This window comes from Silurus aristotelis, assembly GCF_946808225.1.
Source record: "Silurus aristotelis genome assembly, chromosome: 12".
In the NCBI taxonomy this organism is placed as follows: Eukaryota; Metazoa; Chordata; class Actinopteri; order Siluriformes; family Siluridae; genus Silurus; species Silurus aristotelis.
Window position 1 is genome coordinate 5,209,822 of NC_139585.1, and position 25,391 is coordinate 5,235,212.

Here is a 25,391-nt window from a genome sequence, read left to right on the forward strand (position 1 = left end):
GATAGATAGATAGATAGATAGATAGATAGATAGATAGATGTGAGATGAATGGACAGATAGATCAACAGAGAGACAGTCCGATATACAAACAAATAGATAATCATGTTGTGGTGATGTTTGATGACGGCCTTTGCTAAATTAGTGGTTTACTTAACACGTAATATAAACGACTGGATGCGGTGAACCAGCAATTACATTTAAACCTGGTTCAGGGATACAAACTTATAATCAACTGTCACTCCACAGTAAAAGTGCAGCGATCTAATGATAACTTTGTTGTTCAGTCTTAAGTGGAGAGTAACATAATCTATCTATCTATCTATCTATCTATCTATCTATCTATCTATCTATCTGTCTGTCTGTCTGTCTGTCTGTCTGTCTGTCTGTCTGTCTGTCTGTCTGTCTGTCTGTCTGCCTGCCTGCCTGCCTGCCTGCCTGCCTGCCTATCTATCTATCTATCTATCTATCTATCTATCTATCTATCTATCTATCTATCTATCTATCTATCTATCTATCTATCTATCTATCTATCTATCTATCTATCTATCTATCTATCTATATGGTTTTGTAAAATGCAAAATGTTAACTTGAATCATTCGAGTTTATAATAAAATAGTTTTAAAATTGAATGTTATTAGGCTCCACCCTTAAAATAATTAATTTGACCTGAATGATGGTAAATGTGTAATATGCAATAAACTAGGTAAAAATCCAAAACACACAAGAATTGGACAGTGAATGACTGAGAGAAAGTTCTGTGGACAGATGAGTTCAAATTGGACATTTTGTCTCTAACAGAAGAACTTGTGTAAGATGGAGAACAGGAGAGATGATGTTAGCAGACTCCCCCACAGTCTAACATGGCGGTAGAAGCTTAATGGTTTGGGGTTGTTTTGGAGCAGAGAAGGTTCCAGAAAGTGAAAGGAAAACTGAACCAACATGGCAACCATTCTATACTTCAACACCATGCGATTCCACCTGGACTGCCGCTCTGCACTGCATAGTCTGTAGTATTTATCATGGAAAGGTAAATGCCCAGTCACCGCACCCAAATCCTATTGAACTGTTCTGGAATGAACTGGATCACAAGTAAGAAATCTCCAACTAGTAAAGAACAGCAAATTTCAGGGAAATCTGTACATTTATAGATTTTTTTATCTTTATAAATCTTTATACCATGACCTTTTGATACATAAAAACGTGTCTCTGACTGGGTGTTTCTAAACTTTTGACAGGAAAACACTGTACACTACATGGCCCAAGGTATTGGGACTTTTCCAGCCATACGTGATTCTTCTCCAAACTGTTACCACAAAGTTGGAGGCACTGTGGATGTGTTTAGTTAAAATTTGTAAATACAACCTATACTTTTATAAAGGTTTTATAGAACAAATGTTGGATAACACAAACCCAACAGACATGTCTAGAGCAAAATTCAAGATCTTACGCAGACTTTTTCTTACAGTGTTTTCACAGCTTTCATGTCTTTCACCACAATAACCGGCATCCTTCATGATAATGACCGAATCGAAATATTTGCAAATGTGATGAGCGGTATTTTGAACGTTGAACAGATAGGCTGGATACATTTATTTTAACACAATATTTAATCATAAGAGCTTTAAACAAGTAAAAAAGCATTCCATTAAAAACACAAAAATATTACATATCAAATGTTCTTGTTTGAATGTTTTATCATTTTTATGGCAGCAACAGCTACGAGAAGGACTCACGTACAGAATATAAGCACAATAAACGCATTAAAACCATGAAAGAACAAAAAAAGGTATATGATGAGATGTCTATTAATGGAAGGAGTCTCCAGTGTCAGTGCTTTCCAACAATCAGAGGTAAACCTGTAACAACGCTTTCCATCCAAAGTAAAGTCTTGAAGTCGGAGGACGTTGCGCTTTACAGCATCCTAGTACAATTGCACAATTTTATATGTTTTAAAAAAAATCAAAACAGATGAAAGAGAATGTTGTGGCGTTTCTTTACTTGACGGAGGTAACAGCAACTCAAACATCGATTGCTTTATTCCCTACAAATGCATTTGTATTTACAGAAAATTCCACAAGAAGCCGTTTCTGCATGTCTGATAACACACGAACAAAAAAGGTTCGACAGGCCAGTGGTCATCACACCCACCGATTACGCAACTGTATTCAAACACAGCCCATATTTTTATTATCATTTTGCTCCTCTTGTCAGGAAGCGAAATAAGGAAGAGGCTCGACATGCGTCATGATGAGTAGCTATCTCTAACACACAGGCGTTATATTTACACACACGAAAATGTACATCCTGTACATACAATACAAGCAATGCTACAACTGGAAGAAGAGGAGACGGAAGGAAGACGATCTTCGGGGGAGCTACAGTACGGGTCACTCTTTTCCTCGATAGGTAATGTTCATGAAGGTAGAAGTAGCACCTTTGTAGAGAGGATTGTGACTCTGAAATAAAGAAAGCATTTAAATAAATAAACAAATATATATATATATATATATATATATATATATATATATATATATATATATATATATATATATATATATATATCCCAGTTCCATAAAGATTTCTAATAATTGCAACTCAATAAAATCAAATCCAATAGAAATGTAACCAAAAAAACATTAGAACAATTACTAAATTAAATTATGAGACAGTGTTAGAAAAGTCATACAAATCACTAAGAAAAAAATCTCCAAATATGTTATAGCTCAAATATGAATTTTGGATACATGATTCTTCACCATAAGTAGATATTTTTTAGTATCTGTTAAATAATGTTAATTTTTAATTCAATGATGATTTACAGAAAAGCTAAAAGCTCCAGAGTTGAGTTCCAGCTCAAAGATCGGTGTTCTGACACCACTGCGGAAATCCAGCACGAATCCCAGAAGGTTCTTGACGTGCTTCGGAAAAAAAAGGACAGATTCCTGAAGTGGCAGGAACGCTGGGAACGCTGGGAGCGCTGTATTGTTGTGCAAGAGGACTTGTGTGTAAACGTAGATAAATAAAGTACGTTACTCTTAATCAGAGCCAGTTTTTGATACCACCACTTATATATAAATGATCATACAGGAGAACGTTGTTGTTCTTTCTACCTTTAACAGTATTGAAGCTGCGAGAGCTGTAAACAGGGTGAGTTTTTTGAGCCGATGCAATCCCACATGTGGTTGGAATAACGTCGTATGAGTGCCAGCCTTCAGACCTCACCAGGAAAGCGTAATTAGCAAGAGAGCAACTAAAGCCAAACGTGCCTTAGGGAATGAAGGCATTGCTTTGTTCTGCAGGGAAACCAGCATGCCACAGGGACAATAAAATCATCCCGCTGAACCGCCCACATCTATGATTTACCAGCTCATTTTTTAAACCAGACTAATGGTAATACTGACTTTATTGCCATAAGGCAGGATGTGTAGCATAACACATACCACATCTGTCAGTGCAATGCAATGTTAAACGCTATAAAAGTGTCACGAACATGATTATGGATTATTATCTTAATAAGATAAGGCTGTTAGCCTGGCCTTACTGTTTCCCACTTGGCTCGTGCTCGCTCCTCCTCGAACCTGGCGAACTCGCGACGGTCGTGAATCGTCACCAGCAGCTTCCAAATGAGCAAGGAGACGAGACCCAGAATTAGTATAGCTCCAGCGACGAAAAGGAGAACCACCAAGATGTCAGTGCCTTTGGGGCAGTCTGGGACACAGCAGGAAATAGGGCAAAAGTAAAAAAAAAAAAGAAATAGGCCATTTAGGCAAAATAACACTGTTGCTCTGGGTATGAAAATATATTTACACACAGTATAACCAAATTTTATATATTTTTTTGCAACAACAATATGGAAAAGTGCTTAAAAAGTGTTTAAAAACATTTGCATAATTTCTTCTCAGCTCATAATAATATTTCTAATATATATATACATTTTTTTATATATATATATATATATATATATATATATATATATATATATATATATATATATATATATATATATATATATATATTATTTATTTCTTTTTAAGAAATATTATTATGAGCTGTTCAAATGACAAATGGTTTTCTGCAGCGAAGAAATTATGCAAATGTTTTTGGCTGTGTTTTATTAATACACGTTTTCATCCTCATTCATTCATTCATTCATTTTCTCCCGCTTATCCGTAATTCGGCTCGCGGGGGCAGCAGTCTAAGCAGGTCCCCGCCTTTGACTGCTGCCCAATCCTCACAGCACCGTCCCTTACGGTCCCTCCTGCAGGTGGTGAGCCCACGGGAAGGCGGCCCCATGTCACTCCGACGTCACGGACCTTGATATTTCCCTCGTAAGGGACCCCCGGAGCATAGAGGGTTGAGGGCCTTGCTCAAGGGCCCAAGAGTGGCAGCTTGGCAATACCGGGGCTTGAACCCCAGACCTTCCGATCGGCAACCCAGCGCCTTAACCGCTGGAGCCACCACTCCCCCTATTAATACACGTAATATACCTAAAAATCTGACAGAAAATATTTTAAAAAATACACATTTACACACAAAAAAAAAAACTAAACAAAAAAACCAAAGGCCTCCAGCATTTTGCGATGTTAAGCTAGGATATCTCAAATTTTCATTAATGCACTTTATTATTATATTAATATATATTAATGTAGCTCTTAATTAATGACTATTGAAGCTGATTTTATTTAATTTCTTCGTTATATTGAAGGAATTGTCTCAAATCTTGCAATATATATTTAAAACATGACAATATTTAAACATGATGCGAAATGTTCAAAATGTACATAATTTGTCAGACACCTCAAAGCTCTGGTATAGATAAGGGTGTCTTCTCACCCAGCGTGAGAAAGCTTGAGCGAAAGCAATTTGAACTCACAACCTTCCTATCTGAAATCCAACACCTTACTCACTGACTTACTACAAGCACACGATGACTAGAGTTGTTTTCTTTAACGAACACTGGGTCAAATGTTAAAGATTTCTGACGATAACTTGCACGATACACTGAATGAACTTCCTTGCAGCGTCATACTGCCCCATCCTGTGTGATTACACGGAGCACTTTGTGCCGAGTCAGCGTGTTCCTCGGTAGCTCGGATGATGTTTATTGCCTTGCTTTACTAGACTAGCTCTTTTCTGTGCTCCCAGTCTGCATGTTTAAATGTTTAATGGAGCCCATGTTTCACATGTGGGTTTGTTAAAGTGAACGGGCTCAGCTTTAATGAGCCACACCCCTCACCACAGCCGCTTTAGAAGCTGTAATCCGTAGAGGTTCAGACACACATACACCCACCCACACACCACCGTGTACCTGGACACTCCTGAGAAGTAAACCGCAGTCTGATATTTAACCCAAGGAATTTAAATATCACACAGCACACAGTTACACGTTCTACATTCGGAAGGGATTAACCACAGCATTCAATACCACATACGCTTCATTTAAAACATGTATAATCTTGAATGCAAAGGAAAAGTTTGAGCTAATTTTATAAATAGGGTCAGTGGAGGAGTATAAATAAACATTTTCTGCATTTGGCAATCTTGTTCATACAATTAAGCATTTAAGGGTCTTGCTTAAAGGCCCAATGGGAGATTCGAACTCATGACCTTATGTTCACAAGGCCTTAACCCCAGAGCTACAAAATTCAGCTGTATGTTCATGCTTAGTGCTCGTAAGTCGGAAGTAAGATTTGTGTGAGTTCAACCAAAGGGCAGGTTGTCAATTTGGCAATCTGACAATACTAAAAATTGATTTATTATTTATTTTAGAGGCTCCCAGCACAACATTTCAATTGATTGTTAAAAATGAAGGCTGTAAGTTTAGCTATACTTTATTTCAGCCTGTATGAACAGCTGGGAACAGATGTAGTGACTTGATGTTTGTGCTCGGCAACATAAAGACAAAAAAAATTCTTTTTTGTAGCAGTGATAAAAATTCCAGCTCTGTTCAGTGAGTCAGATTACGTAGCACAGCTCACCAATAAGAAGAAGCTTTTTTATTCCCAAAGCATGTACATTGTTATATAGACCTTGACATTAGTTATTTCCTTCTTTGAATGGCTATGCATCAAATGTCATTGACATATGAGATTTCCAGGTGAGCATTTAAATACAAATGTGAGACAGGTCTCGGGAATCATCTAAAAGAGTCGATTTAGTAATAAATCAGAAAAAGAAAATCAGAATCCAGAAAGTTAAGTCCAATAATGGCAATAAGTTAACAATGTAAAAAAGTCAATTTTAATGTCAGACATTTTTTCACCTACCTCTCTCTCTCTCTCTCTCTCTCTCTCTCTCTCTCTCTCTCTCTCTCTATATATATATATATATATATATATATATATATATATATATATATATATATATATATATATATTTATATAAATCCTTACTGTACTTTACATTGTATTTTTCAATGCTTTCTAGCTTTTATATTTTTTGTTGGATACATATTTATATGATGATCTGCTCAATGCTTCTATTCGCCTGTCTAGTAGAAGCTATAGAGATCTATCTATTATTAGATCTATCCACACATTTCCTCTTTCCATGTCAGACAAAAACAGTAGTAAACAAAAAAACAGGCTGAAAGTTACAGAGAGTGTTACCTGGCTCTTTTACCACAGACAGAATGGATTTCCCGCTGTTCTCCTCATAGTACTGGAACCGCTGGACACAATCGTCCTCGTCCTTGTAGGTGCAGTTCACAGCATTCTTATCGTGCAAAACTGTGGTGCGAGACAGAACCAGAAAAGTCAGGAAGGTATACACGAGAGACATTCAGCCACTTTGCGTGACAGCATATTACAGTTTTGTCTCTTACTTATATCATCAACAAGCATAATCTCGTCTCGGCAAATTCGGGCACAGCTTTCATCCTCGAAGAGTCTGCCTCTTTGAAAATGCTTACACTCCACACAATCCCTACAGAAATAAGTACTAGTCATTACTGCACAGGAATTAATCAACCGGGTAATCAACATTTGCAATTTGTACATAAAAAAATATGAATACATATATTAATAAATATATTTAACACTAATAAATATATGCATAAATATTCACCCCCCCTGGTACAGCATAAATCACCCCAGCTACAACTACTATATTTATATTATTTTTTCTGTATTACTTTAAAATATGTATTTTTTATTGAATTCAATGTATTGTTTGATGTACATTTTTAAATAATTTACATTGTAACAAAGCAACTTTAAATAAATTAATTGAATTCTAAAATATATAGTAAAATAATGACTATATTTATCTCTATAAGTTAATCCCTAATGATACATTGATAAATATTTTTGCAGTTTTAGGCCTTTTATTATACTAAATCCTGAGAGATGCTGTTTCATTACTATGATATTGATGTTCTCTTTTATATCCGTTTGGTCTGTAGGTCACAAACTCAAAAATGTGTGTGTATATATATATATATATATATATGTGTATATATATATATATATATATATATATATATATATATATATATATATATATATATATATATATATATATATATATATATATATATATATATAATTTTTTTTTTTTTTTCCTGTGTAGATTCTCAGTTTTAGGTTGTAACACCACAAAATTTTGAGAAGTGAGGGAGTGAATACTTATGCATGACACAATTCTGACTCTGAGAATTTAAGAACTCAATCGAACAGTGTAGCTTTACTATAAGACCAATTCTGTAAAATAGAAAATCATAAATGTTAATAAGATGAAGCTCTTTCTAAAGATTTTTGCTTCTGCTTAAATGTGAAACCTTTGATTTTTTCCGTATTATGAGACCACGTGTAACATTAAATGTGGCCATGATTAGACCAATAGATTAATTTAGCACAAGTTGAGTGAGATTTTGCAGACAGGAACAGATATGGTACTTAGTAAATAGTGCAATTGAAGGGCAGGTATTCAGTTTGCTTCACATGTTACAAAATGAACGTATTTTTTTTAATAAAAACTCAAACTGATGCCTAAAAATGAGTGTTTTTCAAAATTATAGGTACATTTCATGACAAATGGCTTCATATCAGACATGTACAGCAATAAAAGGCCTCTTTTTTTTATTTAGTCCCAATGAGGAGTGACGCTGTGTTTATTTCAGGCTGCATCTCTGGCCAGATACAAACGAGGCCAAAGCTTAGCACTCTCAATGTGGTTTTGCTTTTTCGTCCACTGTATTGTATTGATAGAAATCCTGTCTCTATTCAGTCAGACAAAAATTTGTCTCAGCTCACTTATCTAGCTAAATGAGTCTATTCATTTAATGTTCTTTTCTAGACTAGGTCAAGACTCACTTTTTCATAGTGCAGGCGTCAGGGCAGGTGGGACACTTATCACAGGTGGAGCCATAGGCCCCAGGTTGAGTACACTCACAGTTTCCACACACACACTGACCACGGCCACTGCACAGCAACCCCAGGCTGGACATGCAGGTATCTGTGCGGGTGGAGCAGTTACAGTTTTCCCCTGACCAGTCCGGGTAACACTGGCAGAAACCACACGAGCACGTGCCATGTCCTGTAAAAAGGCAAATCCATAACATCAACACGACCACGCTAGCCAGGAATCAAATCACCAGATTCTAAAACGCTGAGATCATGACTATATATTTGAAGTAAATCAAAGAAAGCATGTTCACTGCCTGAGGTGTAAAGCTGCTCAAGATTTACTGAGACCCAAAGTCACAGTGAATATCCAGAGTGATTATACACGAAGAACATCAGTCTTTTCTGTGAAAGCACGCAATGTTTAGGTCTGTTTAGTTAATAGTTCGCCTGTAAAAATCACGTGATGAGATGCGCATTCCACACACAAGCAAAAAACAAAACTCATGCAGCAGCCGTCCTTTCAGACTGGATTTACAGAATAAACTCCAGGAGGAAGGGTGCAGTTGTCAATGTGACAAAATACTCCAAACTTTTTTGTGCATGGAATGGGATTCCAAATAAAGGAATGTGTTGGAATTTTGGGAATTGCACACTGAGTGGAGTAACAACCCTGCTATTTAGCCTGCAAAAGAAAATCACATCAGGAGTTGAGTTCAAATGTTTGTACTGTACTCAATGATTATATATATTACAGGTTTTCTCAGTTGCTTTGGAGCGTTACTCAGATTCTCAAATGAAATTCTCAAAACTCGTTGTTCAACCTCCACATCACGTCGTCATAAAAGCAAATTCTTGTCGCTTTGATGAACTGTTTTGTACAATAATTTAATCAATTGTGTACACGTGTCTGCTGTTTCCTACATTATCAGTTGTTTATGTTCATGTTCAAGCTTGTCACTAATGAAGGTGAGTGAACGGCATCAGATCAACCAACGATCAACTAGTTCTCTAAAACAGGTCAAAGGTGAATCTCGTCAACCTACAATTAGCGACAGACAGAGTAAAACACAGAATTACAATTTCTGAAAATGGATCAGGAAATGAACGAACACTATTAGAGTACAGTAAAAGTGTAAATCCTGTTCGGTCTTTGCAAACAATATACATCAAATATGCAATCAAATAAAAAAATCTGTGCTGTTGAAATTTATAGATACATACAGAAGAAATTCAGCCCTGTGTGTTTTAAATTATTGTAAACAAAACCGTATTTTACATCAGGAAATACTGAAACTGTGCAGCGTCATACTGACAACACGACTAAACATTTTGACGATTTTGTCTGTGAACAATAACAAAAGGACTTCCGATGGGAATGAGATGTTCACGGAACATCTTCCCAGAAGAATAAAGGTTATTACACTGGCAAAATGGGACTAAATGTGGAATGAGACAAAAAAAACCCCACCAATAATATGATTATGTGTCTACAAACCTTTGACTATATAGTGTATTTTCATGTCTGAAACCTTTAGGGGGAAATCAAACTTTTGGACTTTTTTCCATTTTAGGTTTAAGAAAATTGCACAACACACACACATATATGCAGAATGAAGCAAGAATAAACAGGAAAATGTGAATACAATGGCAAAAATAAAGGAAGAACAGTGGGTACCACACCTACAACCTCACATAAAAACCTAAATCTCATTCCAGCTCAAAAGGCTTGGAACCCAGTCAGCTCCCTCACTGCGTTCAGCTATTTTAGTGCAATGACATCATCGGCGTGTAGTAATGCAGACAGGCATGCTCAATATAATCACTGCACTTTTAAGGAAGATAAATCGTAAATATGCCGTAATTCCTGAGTGACAATGGGGCCAAGTAAGCGAGCTAGTTTATAATAAAAACATAGTAAAATACTACTTCAATGTTAATGCCAGACAAAAAACAAAAACAAAAAGACAGACGTTATATAGAGCTGAAGTTAAGGGTAGTAGAATGAGACGTGATGGTATTTCTACCCCTCAGTTGTTGGAGAGGTCTCCGCTAAGACGTTACATAAACTGCTGGCCGGCTTCCATCCGGCTGTAACACAAACACACGCTCGGCACGCTCGCATTGCCGAGTACACAGCCTTCTACACGGCATGTGAGAGACCCGTTGTGTTACTCAGAGTGCCTGCTCTTCCATGAGGTCTTCATGAAGCACAGATCAAAGTATGGCAACAACCTTCTTGAGAAGGATTTTTTCCAAATAAGTGAAAACCTCATTTTTACTGTTTTTCTCAGTTGCTTTGGAGCGTTTCAAAGTTCAGAAATGAAATTCTCCAAACTACTTGTTGGACCTCCACATCATGCAGTTACTTTAGTGACTTTGTTCTCATTTATTAAAATGAACAAATCTTTTTTTTAACTCGTTAAGTTCATTTCATTCCTTTGATCCGAAATTAAAAATGATTTAATAAGCAGATCCGCCAGCACATCTACATACACACATTTTTTTTTATACTTTACTGATCACACAAGGAAATTATTTATGTTCCAGCAATGAAGGAAGCTGGGGTCAGGGTCAGTTATGTTACAGCATCCCTGGAGCACAGAGGGTTATGGGCTTTGCTCAAGGGCTTTAAAAGTGACAGCTTGTCAATACCAGGGTTTAAACCACCAACCTTTTGATCAGTAACCCAGAGCCTTAACCACTGAGCTACTACAACTTTGCTGCCTTGCTGACTTTTGCAGACGTGTCTATGTAGAACTGCGAGCCCCTGTGTAGGCTACAGGACATGAGTGAGCTTATGTTTGGTGAACATATGTTTTACACTGACCAGGTGTAACATCATGACATTATAACATTATGACATGCAATATAACATTACGTAGCGGTCAGGACCTATCAAAAGTGGTGCAAGGATGGAATGGTGGTGAACCGGTGACAGGGTTAGTGGTGGCCAAAGCTCATTAATGCACATGGGGAGCAAAGGCTGGCCCATTTTGTCCGATCCAACAGATGAGCTGCTCAAATTATTAATGCTGTTAATGCTTATTGGGTCAGGACAGTTTTGGCAGCAATTGGGGACCAACACAATATTAGGCAGGTGGTCATAATCCACCTGATCTATCTGACCTATCTGGTAGACAATACCCTAATTGATCTGAGAATCCCACTAAAATAAAACAACTGTAAACCAACATCTGTATACAGTTTGCTATCATGTGAACAGGCAGCTATTTTGCTGCAGTAGTATAATATGAACATTAAAGTCTCATACCTGAGCACAGCTCTCCTTTATAGCGCAGGCAGCTGAAGTCATCACAGTCGCACCTCTTCCCCCAGACCTTTCCGAAATCATTGTTGTGACACACGCACTGACCGCACACGCAGTCCCCACGCCCGCTGCAGATCACTTTGTTAGGGCCGGTGCACGTGTCCTGCTCACTGAGGCTGTAATCACCTTCGGCACACTCGCACCTCGGACCCAGTCTTCCTGCATGGCACAGGCAGATGCCGCACTCGTAGGTCCCGTTGCCTTGGTGGCACATAGTGCTGTCGGGCTGAGCCTGAGCCTGGCACTTACACTCACACTCGAAGTCAACAGTGATCTGGAGTGTGTCTTTGAAGCCAACAGGTTTAATAGTGAATGTTTTCGTCTTCTCCTTAGGACAGCCCCTGGCACGTACTTCAACACTGAACGAGACCTATAATAGCAGCAAATACACAATTTACACAAGTTATATACTGCTGTTTATGCAAACCTGTGCATGTATATTACTACATAATGTCACTAGGATAATATTGGATCTTATATAGATTCGTACCCCCATTTATATTCACTTAGTCTTTTATGTAAAGGTGGAAAAATGCTAATTTTACTGGAGAATGTCTGGGAATTTAATAGTATTTAAATCGTCTGTCAGTGTGATTCGATTTTGATTTGATTTAACACAATGCGATTATTTCTTGCAATTCTGACTTTATTTTTGTCAAAATTTAATATTGCTCTTTAATAAAGAAAAAGTACTTCTTATCGGATTACATTAAAGTAATGTAAAATTAAAAGTAAAAAAAATATACAGTATATATATTCATTCATTCATTTTCTCCCGCTTATCCGTACTTCGGGTCGCGGGGCAGCAGTCTAAGCAGGCCCCCGCCTTCGACTGCTGCCCAATCCTCACAGCACCATCCCTTATGGTCCCTCCTGCAGGTGGTGAGCCCACGGGAAGCAGTATATATATATATTAAATAAAACCAGAAGTTATTTTCCTGTTGTGTCCGCAGGAAGATGCAGCTCTACCTCTGCCGTGTTAATCTGTATTCCATGTGACTCTCAGGACACGCCTTGGTCTCCGTAGTGTTGTGATTCGTCATATTGCTGAGAGAACGCGCTCTACATATCAAATATTGTAAAAAAATTATTGGCCACTTTCTAAATAATCAAATAAAGCACATCTAATTCTTCTTTCGGCTGCTCCCATTAGGGGTCCCCACAGCGGATCATCCGTCTCCATATCACCTTGTCCTCTACACCTGCCTTTTTCACACCAACTACCTGCATGTCTTCCTTCACCACATCCATAAACCTTCTCCTTGATCTTCCTCTTTTCCTCCTTCCTGGTGGCGTCATCCTCAGCATTCTTCTACCAATATAACTCCTGTCCTTCCTCTGCACATGTCCAAACCATCTCAATATCACCTCCACACTATGTCACCAAAACATACTACATGTGCTGTCCCTCTAATAAACTCATTTCTAATACTGTCCATCCTCGTCACTCCCAACGAAAACCTTAACAACTTCAGCTCTGCTACCTCCAGCTCCACCTCCTGTCTTTTACTCAACGCCACTGTCTCTAATCCATACAACATCGCAGGTCTCACCACAGTCCTATAAACTTTCCCTTTCATTCTTGCAGATACCCTACTATCACAAATCACTCCTGTCACTCTTCTCCACCCACACCACCCTGCCTGCACTCTTTTCTTTACTTCTCTAACACACTCTCCATTACTTTGCACTGTTGACCCCAGGTACCTGAACTCCTCCACCTTCTCCACCTCTTCTCCCTACAACCGCACCCCTCCACTGCCCTCCCTCTCATTCACACACATGTACTCTGTCTTACTTTTACTGACTTTCATTCCCCTTCTCTCCAGCACATACCTCCACCTCTCCAGACTCTTCTCAACCTGCTCACTACTCTCACCACAAATCACAATATCATCCGCAAACATCATAGTCCAGGGAGACTCCTGTCTGACCTCCTCCGTCAACCTGTCCAACACCACTGCAAACAGGAAAGGGTTTAGGGCCGATCCTTGATGCAGTCTGACCTTCACCTTGAACCAGTCTGTCGTTCCTACTGCACACTTCACTGCTGTCACACTGTCCTCATACATGTCCTGCACCACCCTCACATACTTCCTCATACAATACCACAACTCCTCTCTTGGCACTCTGTCGTACGCTTTCTCTAAATCCACAAATACACAATGCAATTCCTTCTGTCCTTCTCTATACATCTTCATCAACATTCTCAAAGCAAATAATGCATCTGTGGTGCTCTTCCTCGGCATGTAACCATACTGTTGCTCACAGATGGTCACCTCTTCTCTCAGCCTGGCTTCCACTACTCTTTCCCATAACTTCATGGTGTGACTGATCAACTTAATTCCCCTGTAGTTACTGCAGGTCTGCACATCTCCCTTGTTCTTAAAGATCAGTACCAGCACACTCCTTCTCCATTCCTCAGGCATCTTCTCACCTTCCAAAATATTGTTAAACAATCTGGTTTAGTACAGCACATCTACTAATAATTATATATAAATACCTTTTTTTTTTTTTTTTTTTTTTTTTTTTTTTTACCAACGCAAATATGTTAAAAACAATGCATCGCGATACAAATTGCTTTTGCACAATCGGTGTATATATCCTATCCGAATGGACAATCTATCTAAACAAAAAATAGTTTTTGGGTTATTTTCTTTAGTACAGACACTACAGAGAGATTGCTTCCGCTTTATGTGTGAGGAGGTGGTAGCTTGATCGTTAAGGCATTGGGCTTTGGATCAGAAGGTTGTAAATTTAAATCCCAACCACACCAAGCTGTCACCACTGGGCGACAGAGCAACGCCAATAACCCCATAGTTGCTCGGTTATGTAAATGAGATGAAAATGTAAGTCGCTCTGGATAAGGGCGTCTGCCAAAGTCTTTGTTCTGGGTTGAACTTTCACTGCATATCAGTACCTCTTCCTGCAGTACCTAAATTATCACTTCTCTTTAAGAAAATCCTGCTTCTCTAACTATTTTCTCTCACAACAAAGTTTTAGACATATTATATTCTTAGTCTGTGAACCAGCATCAAAAAGTATTTATTGATAGAGACTTCGAAACATTGTAATCAGTCTGGATCAGTGTGTCTGCCAATGCCATTATTGCCCATGTAGGTGACGTTTTAAATGGAACACCTTTTCCAGCCATATGTTAAACTACAAAGACAACGTTGGAGGCACACAATTGTATAAGATGATTCTGGATGCAATTGCATCACATTTTCCTTTCACTTGAACTTAGAGACTCAAATCTGTTCCAACATGACCCTGTGCACAACGTCAGTTCCATGAAGATTGTTTACAGGGTTTGTAGTTGAAGATGTCCTGCTAAAGAGCTCTGACATCAATTCATCTTTGGAATGCATTCAAATGCTGACATCACCCCAGGCCTCCTCGCCTCACCCACATCAGTACTTGAGTTTACTAACACCCTTGTGTGGGAATGAAATCACAAATCTCCACAAACACACTCTAAAATCTAGTGGAACATCTTCCCAGAAGGATGGAGGTTATTATAACAGCAAATGGGGAGTAAATGTGGAATGCGATGTTGACCAGGTGTCCACAAATGTTTGTCCATGTGAACAGTTGTTAAAAACTGCTGCTGTAATCATAAAGACACACCTGTGCTCAACTCTGCTCATACCTTAGTTATAATAGTTATAATTTATAATCACACTATCGAGTTTCACAGAGAAGAGGATGAGTTCTGTCTGGTTCCACTCAAGGTTTCTCCCTCATGACGTCACGGAGAATTTTTCCTCAATGTTGTCAAGTCTGGCCCGTCTTGGTCATGAGTGATCTAAACCTACAGCCGTACAGCTGCTTTATTGACAATGTCCATTGTTAAAATGTAATTGAATTAAATATTAACCATGCATGAAGGTGCAAGCAGTCAAGGACTCATTTTTGTTCCACACTTTTTGACGAATGAGTGTGAAAGAGCAGGAAGGGACATTCCGACAGAAAAGCTGAGTTAACATGCTGGACACAGTGACTCAAAACAATAAGAACAGGATAGGATATGAATACAGAGATGCTTCTTATTGCCAGACATTTTCAGCAAAATGACTAACAATTTCCTCCCACCCTTCCTGTGTGAAACATATGTGTTAACATGTTTTTAATCACTAGCTGAAATAACGAACCGTAAACCACAAAGCCTAACGCAAGTCATTTATCAGGACGAGCACACATCGGAAAAGGTCTTTTTTTCCTGTTCTTTTTATTCTTCCTTATTTGGAATATGTGAGAACAAATTCCCCAGTGTGGAATTAGTGAATACGAAGGCGTAATCTTTTCAGGTGGAAGTAGTCAAGTACTTCTGGAATGAGCTGTTAAAAAAACAATAGTACATTTACAGCATTTGGCAGATGCCAAGAAACTTAAAATTCTCATTTATATAGCTGAGTAGTTGAGGGCCTTGTACAAGGGCCAAACTGAGGCATCTTGGTAATGCTGGAATTTGAACTCACAACCTTCTGATAAACTAAACTCACTTTCCAAAACATTTACAATTATGGCATTTGGCAGATACCAGTATCCAGACAATGTACAATTCTCATGTATACAACTGAGCAGCTGGGGGTTATTTAGGGCCGAGAAACAGCAGCTTCTCGGTGCTGGGATCTGACTTTCTGATAAAGATCCCAATGAGCCATTGAGGCACCACTTTGCCCTACATTTATGCCATTTGGCAGATGCCCTTACCCAAAGAAACTTGCTTTTATCTTACTGAGCATCTATGGGGTTAAGGGCCTTGCTCAGGGGCCCAGGACTAGCAACTGGGATATGAACTCACAACCTTTGGATCCAAAGTCCAATGCCAATATATATATATATTCAGATAGATAGATAGATAGATAGATAGATAGATAGATAGATAGATAGATAAATAGATAGATAGATAGATAGATAGATAGATAGATAGATAGATAGATAGATAGATAGATAGATAGATAAAAAGTGTGTGTCTGAGGATTAGAGAAGTGTTAAGAGAATGTAATGAGATAAAAAAAAAAGTGCAGGAATTTGCAAAGAATAAAATCCTGACCTGGTCTCCTCTCTTGAGTCCGGAGCAAGACTTAAGTCCAGGTATGAACTCGTTGTTCAAACACGTGGCATTGAAAGACAAGCTTAATTCTTCAGGCACGTTCAGGAGCTCGAGCTCAACCTTAGATCGCAGTTTCTGTCCATAGAAGTCAAGATTAGGTTTTAGGTCATTCTTTTTTATTATTTGCATGAATAGCATTAGATGCAAAAACAAAGAGCGAGATCACAGAGAATGTTTATGATTGTGGATGTGGTCAGTCATCAGAAATCAAGAGAATCTTGTAAATATCAACACACATCAGATACTGAACCACTTTATGTTTGCTGATTTGCCATTAATAGATTAGAGGAAATAATCTGCTGATTAGTGTATAGATATAGATATTCTTAAATGGTAGTGCTTAAATCAGCTACTTCCTGTTTTTTTGTGTTTTTTTTTTTTTTTTTTACGGCCATCCGGTATTTAGATAGTTTTGATAAACATTACATTATGGTACTAATTATATGGAGACATGTTAGATCTTTTTTGGATCTAGTAGAGATAAGAGAGAGTAATTCTTTAAATTACTACAATTTCAACAAACAATCCAGTTTTATTACTTCCATTAATATGTGGACAAAATATTGTATTCATTTTAAAATGTGGTGGCAAAAAAAGTGTACATCATTAAAACTGGGGCAGGAAGTAAAGAGAAACAAGCTGCATCTGTAATCAATTTGGACCAAATTGAGTTTGAAAACTATAACTCTGTTGACATTTCAAGTTGTTTTATTGCACTAACATCAGTACACCCAAACAGTAGAAAACAGGTAATAGCAAAAAAAAAAAAAAGACCTACATCAATCAAACAAGCAACCTGTTAGTGTTAACCTGTCGATTTTACTAGTGCTTACATACAAAAATGAGCATGTAGAGTCAATTAGAGCAACGACCTCGTAACAACTGATGTATAACATAGAAACCAATTTGAGCAACTACTAGAATGTACTTACAGCATAGGCATCCTGGATCAGTTCGATCACATTGCGGGAGTCATGAGACAAAGTCCCCACCACAGTACCGGGTATCAGATCAGTGTAATTCTGTGAAAATACAAAGAGAGGGAGAGAGAGAGAGAGAGAGAGAGAGAGAGAGAGAGAGAGAGAGAGAGAGAGAGAGAGAGAGAGCAATCATAATAGAGTATAGGAACACCAAGTTCTTGTAGTGCTGTAAACAATATATACACCATTCCCACTAAGAGCAAATGTTCCTGAACTGGTTGGACTAACTACATTTGGGTCAGATCACAGGGTCAGTCATTATAAGGCACACTTGGAGCATAGAGGGTTAAGGGCCTTACTCAAGGGCCCAAGAGTGGCCGCTTGCCAATGCCAGGACTTGAATTCCTGACCTTCCAATCAGCAACCTAAAAACTTAAACACTGGGATACCACTAGTATATTAATAGCTCATTAATGCAGAGTGTAGTAGTTAAGACCACTCAAACCGAGACCAGGTAAAGAAAAAGACCAGATTGAGTTAAGACCAAGACAAGACCAATACATTAAGGGATCAAGACCAAGCCAGATCAGCCGATTTAATACTGCATATTTAAATGTTTCATAAAAAGTGTAGGTTAATTCCTCATTTTCCTCCTACATCTTTAGTATACCCAAGAGAAGTGGATGTTACTCTGAACCAGAGATTGTTAACTGGTGGATCAGGGTCTGGATTTCAGCAATTGTTTAATCAGACTGAAGAGAAAACATCAGAAGAACTGTAGCAGAGCCTCCTTAAGTTTTCTAAATATGAACCAGTGAGGCTTGAAAAGCAGATCTTCAGTTGTGGTTTATCCAATCACATTCATTTATCTCTGAAGGCATCTCATCAGACCACAGGCTGGCTACATGGCTTGAGACATTAAGTCAGAAAGGGTAAGCTTTTGAGCATTTGTTTTTAAGTTATATTTGCTCTGTCTGGAATGAATGTCTTTTGACGTGACGAAACAAATGGACAGAGAAGTCTGCTTTTATTCTTCTAAACATCAAGCATTAAAAACAGGTGTCTCATGTGGCATTGGTCAAAATGCATAAAACAACGTCATATTTTTTTATTTATAGCCATAAATAAATCATTCGATTCATCAAACTAAACAGAAACTGTTTTCGCTATCCAGGAGTGCTAGCAAATTAAGATTGGGCTCCTTAAGCCTTTTGCGGACATGAGACAAATCTTCTCAAAAATATTCAACTTAAATTCTACCTTGTAAAGAGACAGTACAGTATTTGTCACAGCAAATATGAGATTGATGTTGTTCTCTGACATCTTCTCCGTGATCAGTGCGAGAGATGGATAGTCCTGTGGAGTTAAATAGAAAACATTTACATGAAAAACACAGGCGAAAGTTTCAATATGCAGCGTCCCGCTAAATACTGGCTGGTAGAATCAAAGTGTTTTGAAGCAGTACCATTGTAGTGGACATGTTGTATACGTTATCCACACCCATGTGACACTGTCCATCATTTGGCTGCACGATGCCAGCCAAGCGTCCATCCAGTGCTACATGAGTCTTGGCATCTGTGGTGAACACGAGCAGGTGAGATGCACCCGGACGCCAACCGATCCTCTCCTGATGAGAGTAAGATGCAATAGGAAAGACGTGAAAATCCAGACTGAATGCAATTTTGATTGTATTATGTATCAGAGCTTAGCCTACCTTGCATACGGCTGCCTGGAGGATAGCATCAAAGCCTCCTTCAGGGGCATCTCTGTTCCGAGATACCTTCTGCTTCTTTACTTCCTCTGTGAAGCGGTTCACTTGATCAGTCAGCGAAAGGACATGCCGGTAGCCAAACTGCGGCTGGCATTTGTATGGTATCCTGTCACCAAATGAGGAGAAATAGCTAAGATTTAGTCTTATATACGATATATTTATTTAATAGAGCAAATAATCAGAGTTTGTTACATCTAAATGCTAACGTTTTTAAATTGAAATGAAACAACAATCAAAATGCACCTCATTGAACAGCTCTAGATTGCATTCGGAGTTATTTTGTGTATTTCATTTTCATTAAACAATGAAACTTCATAAATATGTTATCTCTGTTAGCCTCGTCTCTCCTGTTCAATGGTACACGATTGTACATTTATTTACCCTATTATTATATTTATTCCTTATCAGACGCTTAATCCTCATCTGGTTTGCATTGAATCTAAAGGCTATCCCGAGAACTCTTTATTTACACATAGGGCCAACCGGGATTAAACTGGGGACCTCTGGGGAGTTTACTACAAATGATTTTTTAAGCATGGTTGTCAACGTGCCATCTGCAAAATGCATATACAAATGTTGACTTACACAAATTGTTCACCTTTCATACTCAAACGCTGCTTTTTTTTTCTCGTTTTTTTTTTTTTTTTTTTACAGAAAGAAACAACCCAATATGAGTGAATTTGTTCAGAGCAGGAATCACTCATGCGCTCCTCAACAAGCAGCTAATATAAGCTTTAAAATGTCTAAATTAAAGATAGTTCAATTTAATATCTGACTTTTGCATTTTTTTAAGTACACCTTATACATAAATACCCTGAATTAGGGTTTTATATAGTTATAATAACTAATTTAAAATAAAATATTTTATCCAATTAATCTGGAAAAAATTAAAAGTCCAATAAAAAACATTGGACTTATAGAACTCCATGGTTATATCTACATGGCTTGCATTTTTCTGTTCTTGCTTTTTTCTTTGACCTTTAGTAATCTGTTTAAAGTTTTCTTTGATTTTAGCTTGTAGGTTGTGGTTTCTCAAATTTAAAACATCTCACTGCACATCCTGTGCATCCATCAGTCAGCACAAATTTTGCCATTCAGTATATTTAGATTAGCCGGCTTCTGGCAAAAGTGTCAGAACCCTTTTTAATGCTACTGAGTCACAACTAACATGCATGCCCTGAATAACCATGATCAAGCAGGACCTCACTGGTTATTTGTATGACACACAGTGCTACACATTGTTAGCTGTATTTATGGTCAACCACAAAAGGAAAAACACAGAGAAATGTTAAGCCAAAACATTGCCAGCACACACAGTCATCTTATTAAGGTTTACAAGACAGCCACAATATGTGGCAGCAGTTCTATTTATTGTGCCAGGTTCTGCCAGGTTTTGTTATTCACTCACGAATAGCATGGGTTCTTCACAGCTTCTGGTGGAGAGATGTACATATATGGCGATACAGGTTTGTCCACGAAAGCGCCAAAGCCCATGCGAAGGTTGCTGGTGGTTTTGCTCATCTCCTCAGCCAGTCCATTTCCCAGCTTCCTCAGCTGTGTCAGGTCATCATTCATAGAGTAGGACAAGTCCATCAGGTAATACAGATCCACAGGGTAGTCTGCAACCTGCCTCACCTGCAGCGTGAACGTCCGCGAGTCATCTATGGAAAAGCGTAGGCTGAAGTAAGATATAGTTAACTGCTAAGTGTTACAAGAGAATACAATGCTGTATATGCAGGTATATGCAAAAGTCTGCAAACCAAAAAGAGCAAATGAATTGTTTTTTTAGAGCCCTGGCTCTGTACAGACATTAATAATCAATATGTTCGCCTGATTACGCCACACTAGGCCATGGTGAAAGTTTTAAGGAGATCAGAAAGTTGAGTTCAAACCTCAGCCAGGTTGCCACTGTAAAATGTCAAAGACTCACCAGGTCTTAGAGAAATGTGCAGTTTCTGTGGTTGGATCTGTGTGACATCAGTGGTAGATCCCGAGGCCTTGTCGCTAAGAGTCTTGTCCTCTGTTACGGTCATTTGGCTAATGGGATACTCGAGTTCTTCCACGTTGCATCCTGTTTCTATTAGTTTCTCCTTTAAGTCACAGCGTGATGCTCCTGGCCAGTTTGACCCAAAATCCTGGTGTGTCAAACAAACACAGAGGCTGAGCTTTATAGTAATTTATTTCTTTATCTACAGTCATAAAGTAGAAAAGAATTGGTGCTTATGCAAGATGACTGAAAGCATGATTGATAGGATAGTAATGTAGGGTACTATAGTACTAGACAGAATAGTATCTAATTATCCTATTTGTTTGAACATTAGTGGTCCACATAAATGTTTTTTCATTTACAAAACCAAAGAAAATGAAGTTATACACTTCCAAGCAGATGTATTGTTGGTAGGATAACTTTACCAAAAATGTAATGTGATGTGTAGGTATAAATGTGTAAATGTAAAAATGTGTAAATGTAATTGGAAAATGGCATTTTTACAGTTTGAATCTACAATTTTAGGTTATTACGCCATAAAATCATGATGCTGAGGAAAGTCAGACATTCCTCTCAAGCAATATTTTGGTGTAAATCTTCATACAAGCATTCATAGAAACCAGTGGTGGACAGTAAGCAAATACACTATATGGACTAAGGTTCCAGTTCATCCCAAAGGTGTTCGATATGGTTGAGAGTCAGAGCGCTATAAGAGGCCATTTAAGACTTCAAACTATGTAAACCATATTGAGGAAGTAGTAGCTCAGTGGTTACCGCTGGGAAGGTCAGTGGTTCAAGCCCTGGTAGCACCAAGATGACACTTTTGGGGCCCCTAAACAAGGATCTTAACCCTCAGTGCTCCAGGGGCACGGTAACATGGCTGACCATGTGCTCTGACCCGGCTCCAAACATCAAGGGGATATGCAAAGATAGAAGTCACTGTATTTTAAAGTACATTGGACAAGTATAAAGCACCTTTCATGGAGCTGGCTTTGTGCACAGGGGCATTGTCTTGCTGGAACAGGTTTGGGTCTCCTTGTTTAAGTGAAGGGAAAATATAATGTCACTCCATTCAAAAACATCCTATACAATTGTGTGCCTCCAATGTTCTCATGTATGACTACTTTTACTGTGGTAATATATTCAATTTAAAAGCAGTAGTTTCATACTTTTCTCATGTACAGGAATGGTGTACTCAGGAGTACCTACAACCATCAAAAAAGTTAAGCAAGAGGGGTGGAATGTGAATAATACAAGAGCAAGTTTGGGTGATGTATAATTTGGACTTATTTCTTGTGCAATATCTTCTCAAGTGAGTAGCACTACATCCTGTATTAAGTCTTGCACTAAAGTCTGATAGTTTGATGTAACCCAGAAGACCCAACCAATGGGTCATGACCCAGTACTGGAAGGTGGTGCTACCAGGTCGCAAGAAAACTTTGCAACAAACATCCCATCATTTTTTTTTTAGTGGAGGAGGTAAGGAAAGTCCAAGCAATGGAAAAAGCAGATTTTCAGGAAGTTTAGTGCCTATAATTTTATTTCTTCTAAGTTTATGAGTTTATGTAATGGATATAGACAGCTACTAATGAGAAAAGCAGCATTTACCCAAAAATATATAACGATTTCGTTCCAATGGGGAACTATCAGTCGAGGTCAACTGAATTTCACCTATAACGATAACTAGATAAGATAAGATATACCTTTATTTGACCCATAGTGGGAATATTTCTATGTTTTCTATATTTCTATATTTCTACAGCAGCAAAAAAAAAAAAAATGTACAAATATACATATAAAAAGAAATAGAGGTAAATGCAAGATATGCATTTAAACCTAAACAAAAAGTAACACTCCAAATAAATAAAAACAGTTACAGTACATCCAAAACGAATAAAAAAAGTCACTTTAAATAACCAGCATGTGGCATCATTAATTCGCCTCCAGAGGCCACTCTCATACTGTATAACGCAACCTGGAAAAACTATTGCTATGGATTTTTCCATCAATCACCTATAAGTGTCGATTAAATGGCAAAATAAATCAGTCGACCTCTAGTTTGCATACTCCAAACTTTATGTGTGTAATTTGTAGAAATACATATACAGTTGCAATAATAAAGCAATTGGACAATTCTAAGTAATGAATATTTGCCTGATCACTGTACCCTTGATGTAACAATAATATGTCACATTGGTATTCATGTTTTATGCTGTAAATTTATTCAGGCTAATATTAAGGACATAATATGGCATTATCAATGTATTATTAAGTAGTACAGAGAAAACTAAACTTCCTGCATAGGGACATGAGAGGAGACAGCAAATGAATCTGAAGGACAATGGCCTTGTAGAAGACTGATTTTTATAACAAACTTATTCAAAACTTTCAGTGGTGTATACACAGAGAAAAGCTTTGAATATAGCCCTAAGCAAAATTTTAATGACCAACATCAAAAAACCTTTCTGTGCCAGTCCATGAAAACCCTTAGAGATCTTAAATTTGGGGCTGTAGCTATCGATTATTTTAGTAATCGAGTATTCTACCGATTATTCTATCAATTAATCAAACAAGTACTTTTTCTTTATTAAAAAGTAATCATACATATGCGAGAGAAAATAAGGTGGGTCTCTTAAAATGAAGTAATTAGTTTCCTTTTGAGAAAAATGTACATTTTATAGTTGAAATTGCATAGAGGTATATCTTTGAAAACTAAACCCATTTGGTGCATTTAATCACCATATTACATCAAAATGCATATACAAATAAATAAATAAATAATCAAATAAAAATATACAAATAAATTTCTGATTACTAAAAAATAAATAAATAAAGTAAACGCATTGCACTGTGTTTCCTTTATGTTTTAGTTTAAAATGATCCAAACTTTGGAAACAATCTGTCGTTTTCTTTGGCCTGAACCTATGAAAGCCCGTTTCCGCCACATAAAAAAAAGTTGGCCTAACTCAGACTTTTTTCTTGCAACTGCAACTTTTTTTTGATGCATTCACCGGAAAGCATTTCACTTCAAAAGCATTTCACTGCATGTTGTACTCTGTACGTATGTGTATGTAACAAATACATTTTGATTTGATTTGATTTGAACCATGTTGTGGGCCTGATTTTTGGAGCTGTTGGTGTATAAACCAGGTGTATAAACTCCTCTGCTTCATTTGTCATCTTCCGTCTCCTCCAGAGAAGATAGTTAGATAGATTTCTCTCAGGAATCGGAGCCTTAATTTAATTCCATGCCATTCTATTGATTGTAGCCAATTTAATTTTCAATGTGTAAATCTTTCTGGCACTACAGAGGGGGTGATGCTGCCCGATTGGCTAAATAAAAATATCTGAATTGCGAAGAATTTCAAGAATTTCAAGAAATAAAGTGTTCCTCCATTTTTTCATTCCGTAGCGTCTTTTGTGTTTACCTGTCCAGAGCGATCCAGAGTTTGGCGGGTGGTGCATCAGTAATAATGATCCGTGGAGAAGCACAATGCTCCATGTGTAGTTACAGTAAATGGACTAAACGAATTTACCTCTATGATTTTTTGTATTCGAATTAATCGAGTTACTCAAGGAATCATTTCAGCCCTACTACAGATTAGTAACATGAGCAAATTCTTAAAAAAAGACTGTTGAACCTATTGAGGTTCTTCAGGTGTAACAGATTTGGCAGAACCTTGACCACACAGCTACTACTGGGGTTTTCAATCATTACTTACATCTTTTTCTAGATAAGAATTAATGTAAATACTGTATACAATCTTATCATTTTGGCCTTTATATGCCAATTCCAGGTTCACAGGGTCAGATTTTGAGTTATGATTTAATAAAGTGAGCATGTACCACACCTCTTGGAAGCACCAGGCACAGGAATGGTGCACTGCTAAACACTGTTGACACGTGCTGGCTCCCCGAGAG

The 25,391-nt window shown here is 37.8% G+C and overlaps 1 protein-coding gene and 1 long non-coding RNA gene across 3 annotated transcripts in view; both read right to left on the reverse strand.

Annotated features, from left to right (window-relative positions):
• The window catches only part of LOC310734542, a 152,446-nt gene that overhangs the window by 33,164 nt on the left and 93,891 nt on the right, over positions 1-25,391 (reverse strand). The gene's annotated exons all lie outside the window — the stretch shown is intronic.
• Positions 1,589-25,391, reverse strand: part of itgb3b (integrin beta 3b) — a 285,998-nt gene continuing 262,195 nt past the window's right edge. For both annotated transcript variants that reach the window (XM_083556490.1, XM_083556489.1), the window contains 14 exons: positions 25,322-25,391; positions 21,414-21,618; positions 20,892-21,144; positions 19,427-19,589; positions 19,178-19,339; positions 18,973-19,068; positions 17,725-17,814; positions 16,733-16,867; positions 11,617-12,043; positions 8,313-8,535; positions 6,824-6,924; positions 6,609-6,728; positions 3,542-3,708; positions 1,589-2,456 (listed from right to left, as the gene is read on the reverse strand). The exon at positions 25,322-25,391 is cut by the window's right edge and continues 16 nt beyond it. In XM_083556490.1, the coding sequence (XP_083412616.1) occupies positions 2,388-2,456; positions 3,542-3,708; positions 6,609-6,728; positions 6,824-6,924; positions 8,313-8,535; positions 11,617-12,043; positions 16,733-16,867; positions 17,725-17,814; positions 18,973-19,068; positions 19,178-19,339; positions 19,427-19,589; positions 20,892-21,144; positions 21,414-21,618; positions 25,322-25,391 (2,281 nt within the window). In that variant the 3' untranslated portion in view covers positions 1,589-2,387. The remainder of the gene's footprint in view (positions 2,457-3,541; positions 3,709-6,608; positions 6,729-6,823; positions 6,925-8,312; positions 8,536-11,616; positions 12,044-16,732; positions 16,868-17,724; positions 17,815-18,972; positions 19,069-19,177; positions 19,340-19,426; positions 19,590-20,891; positions 21,145-21,413; positions 21,619-25,321) is intronic.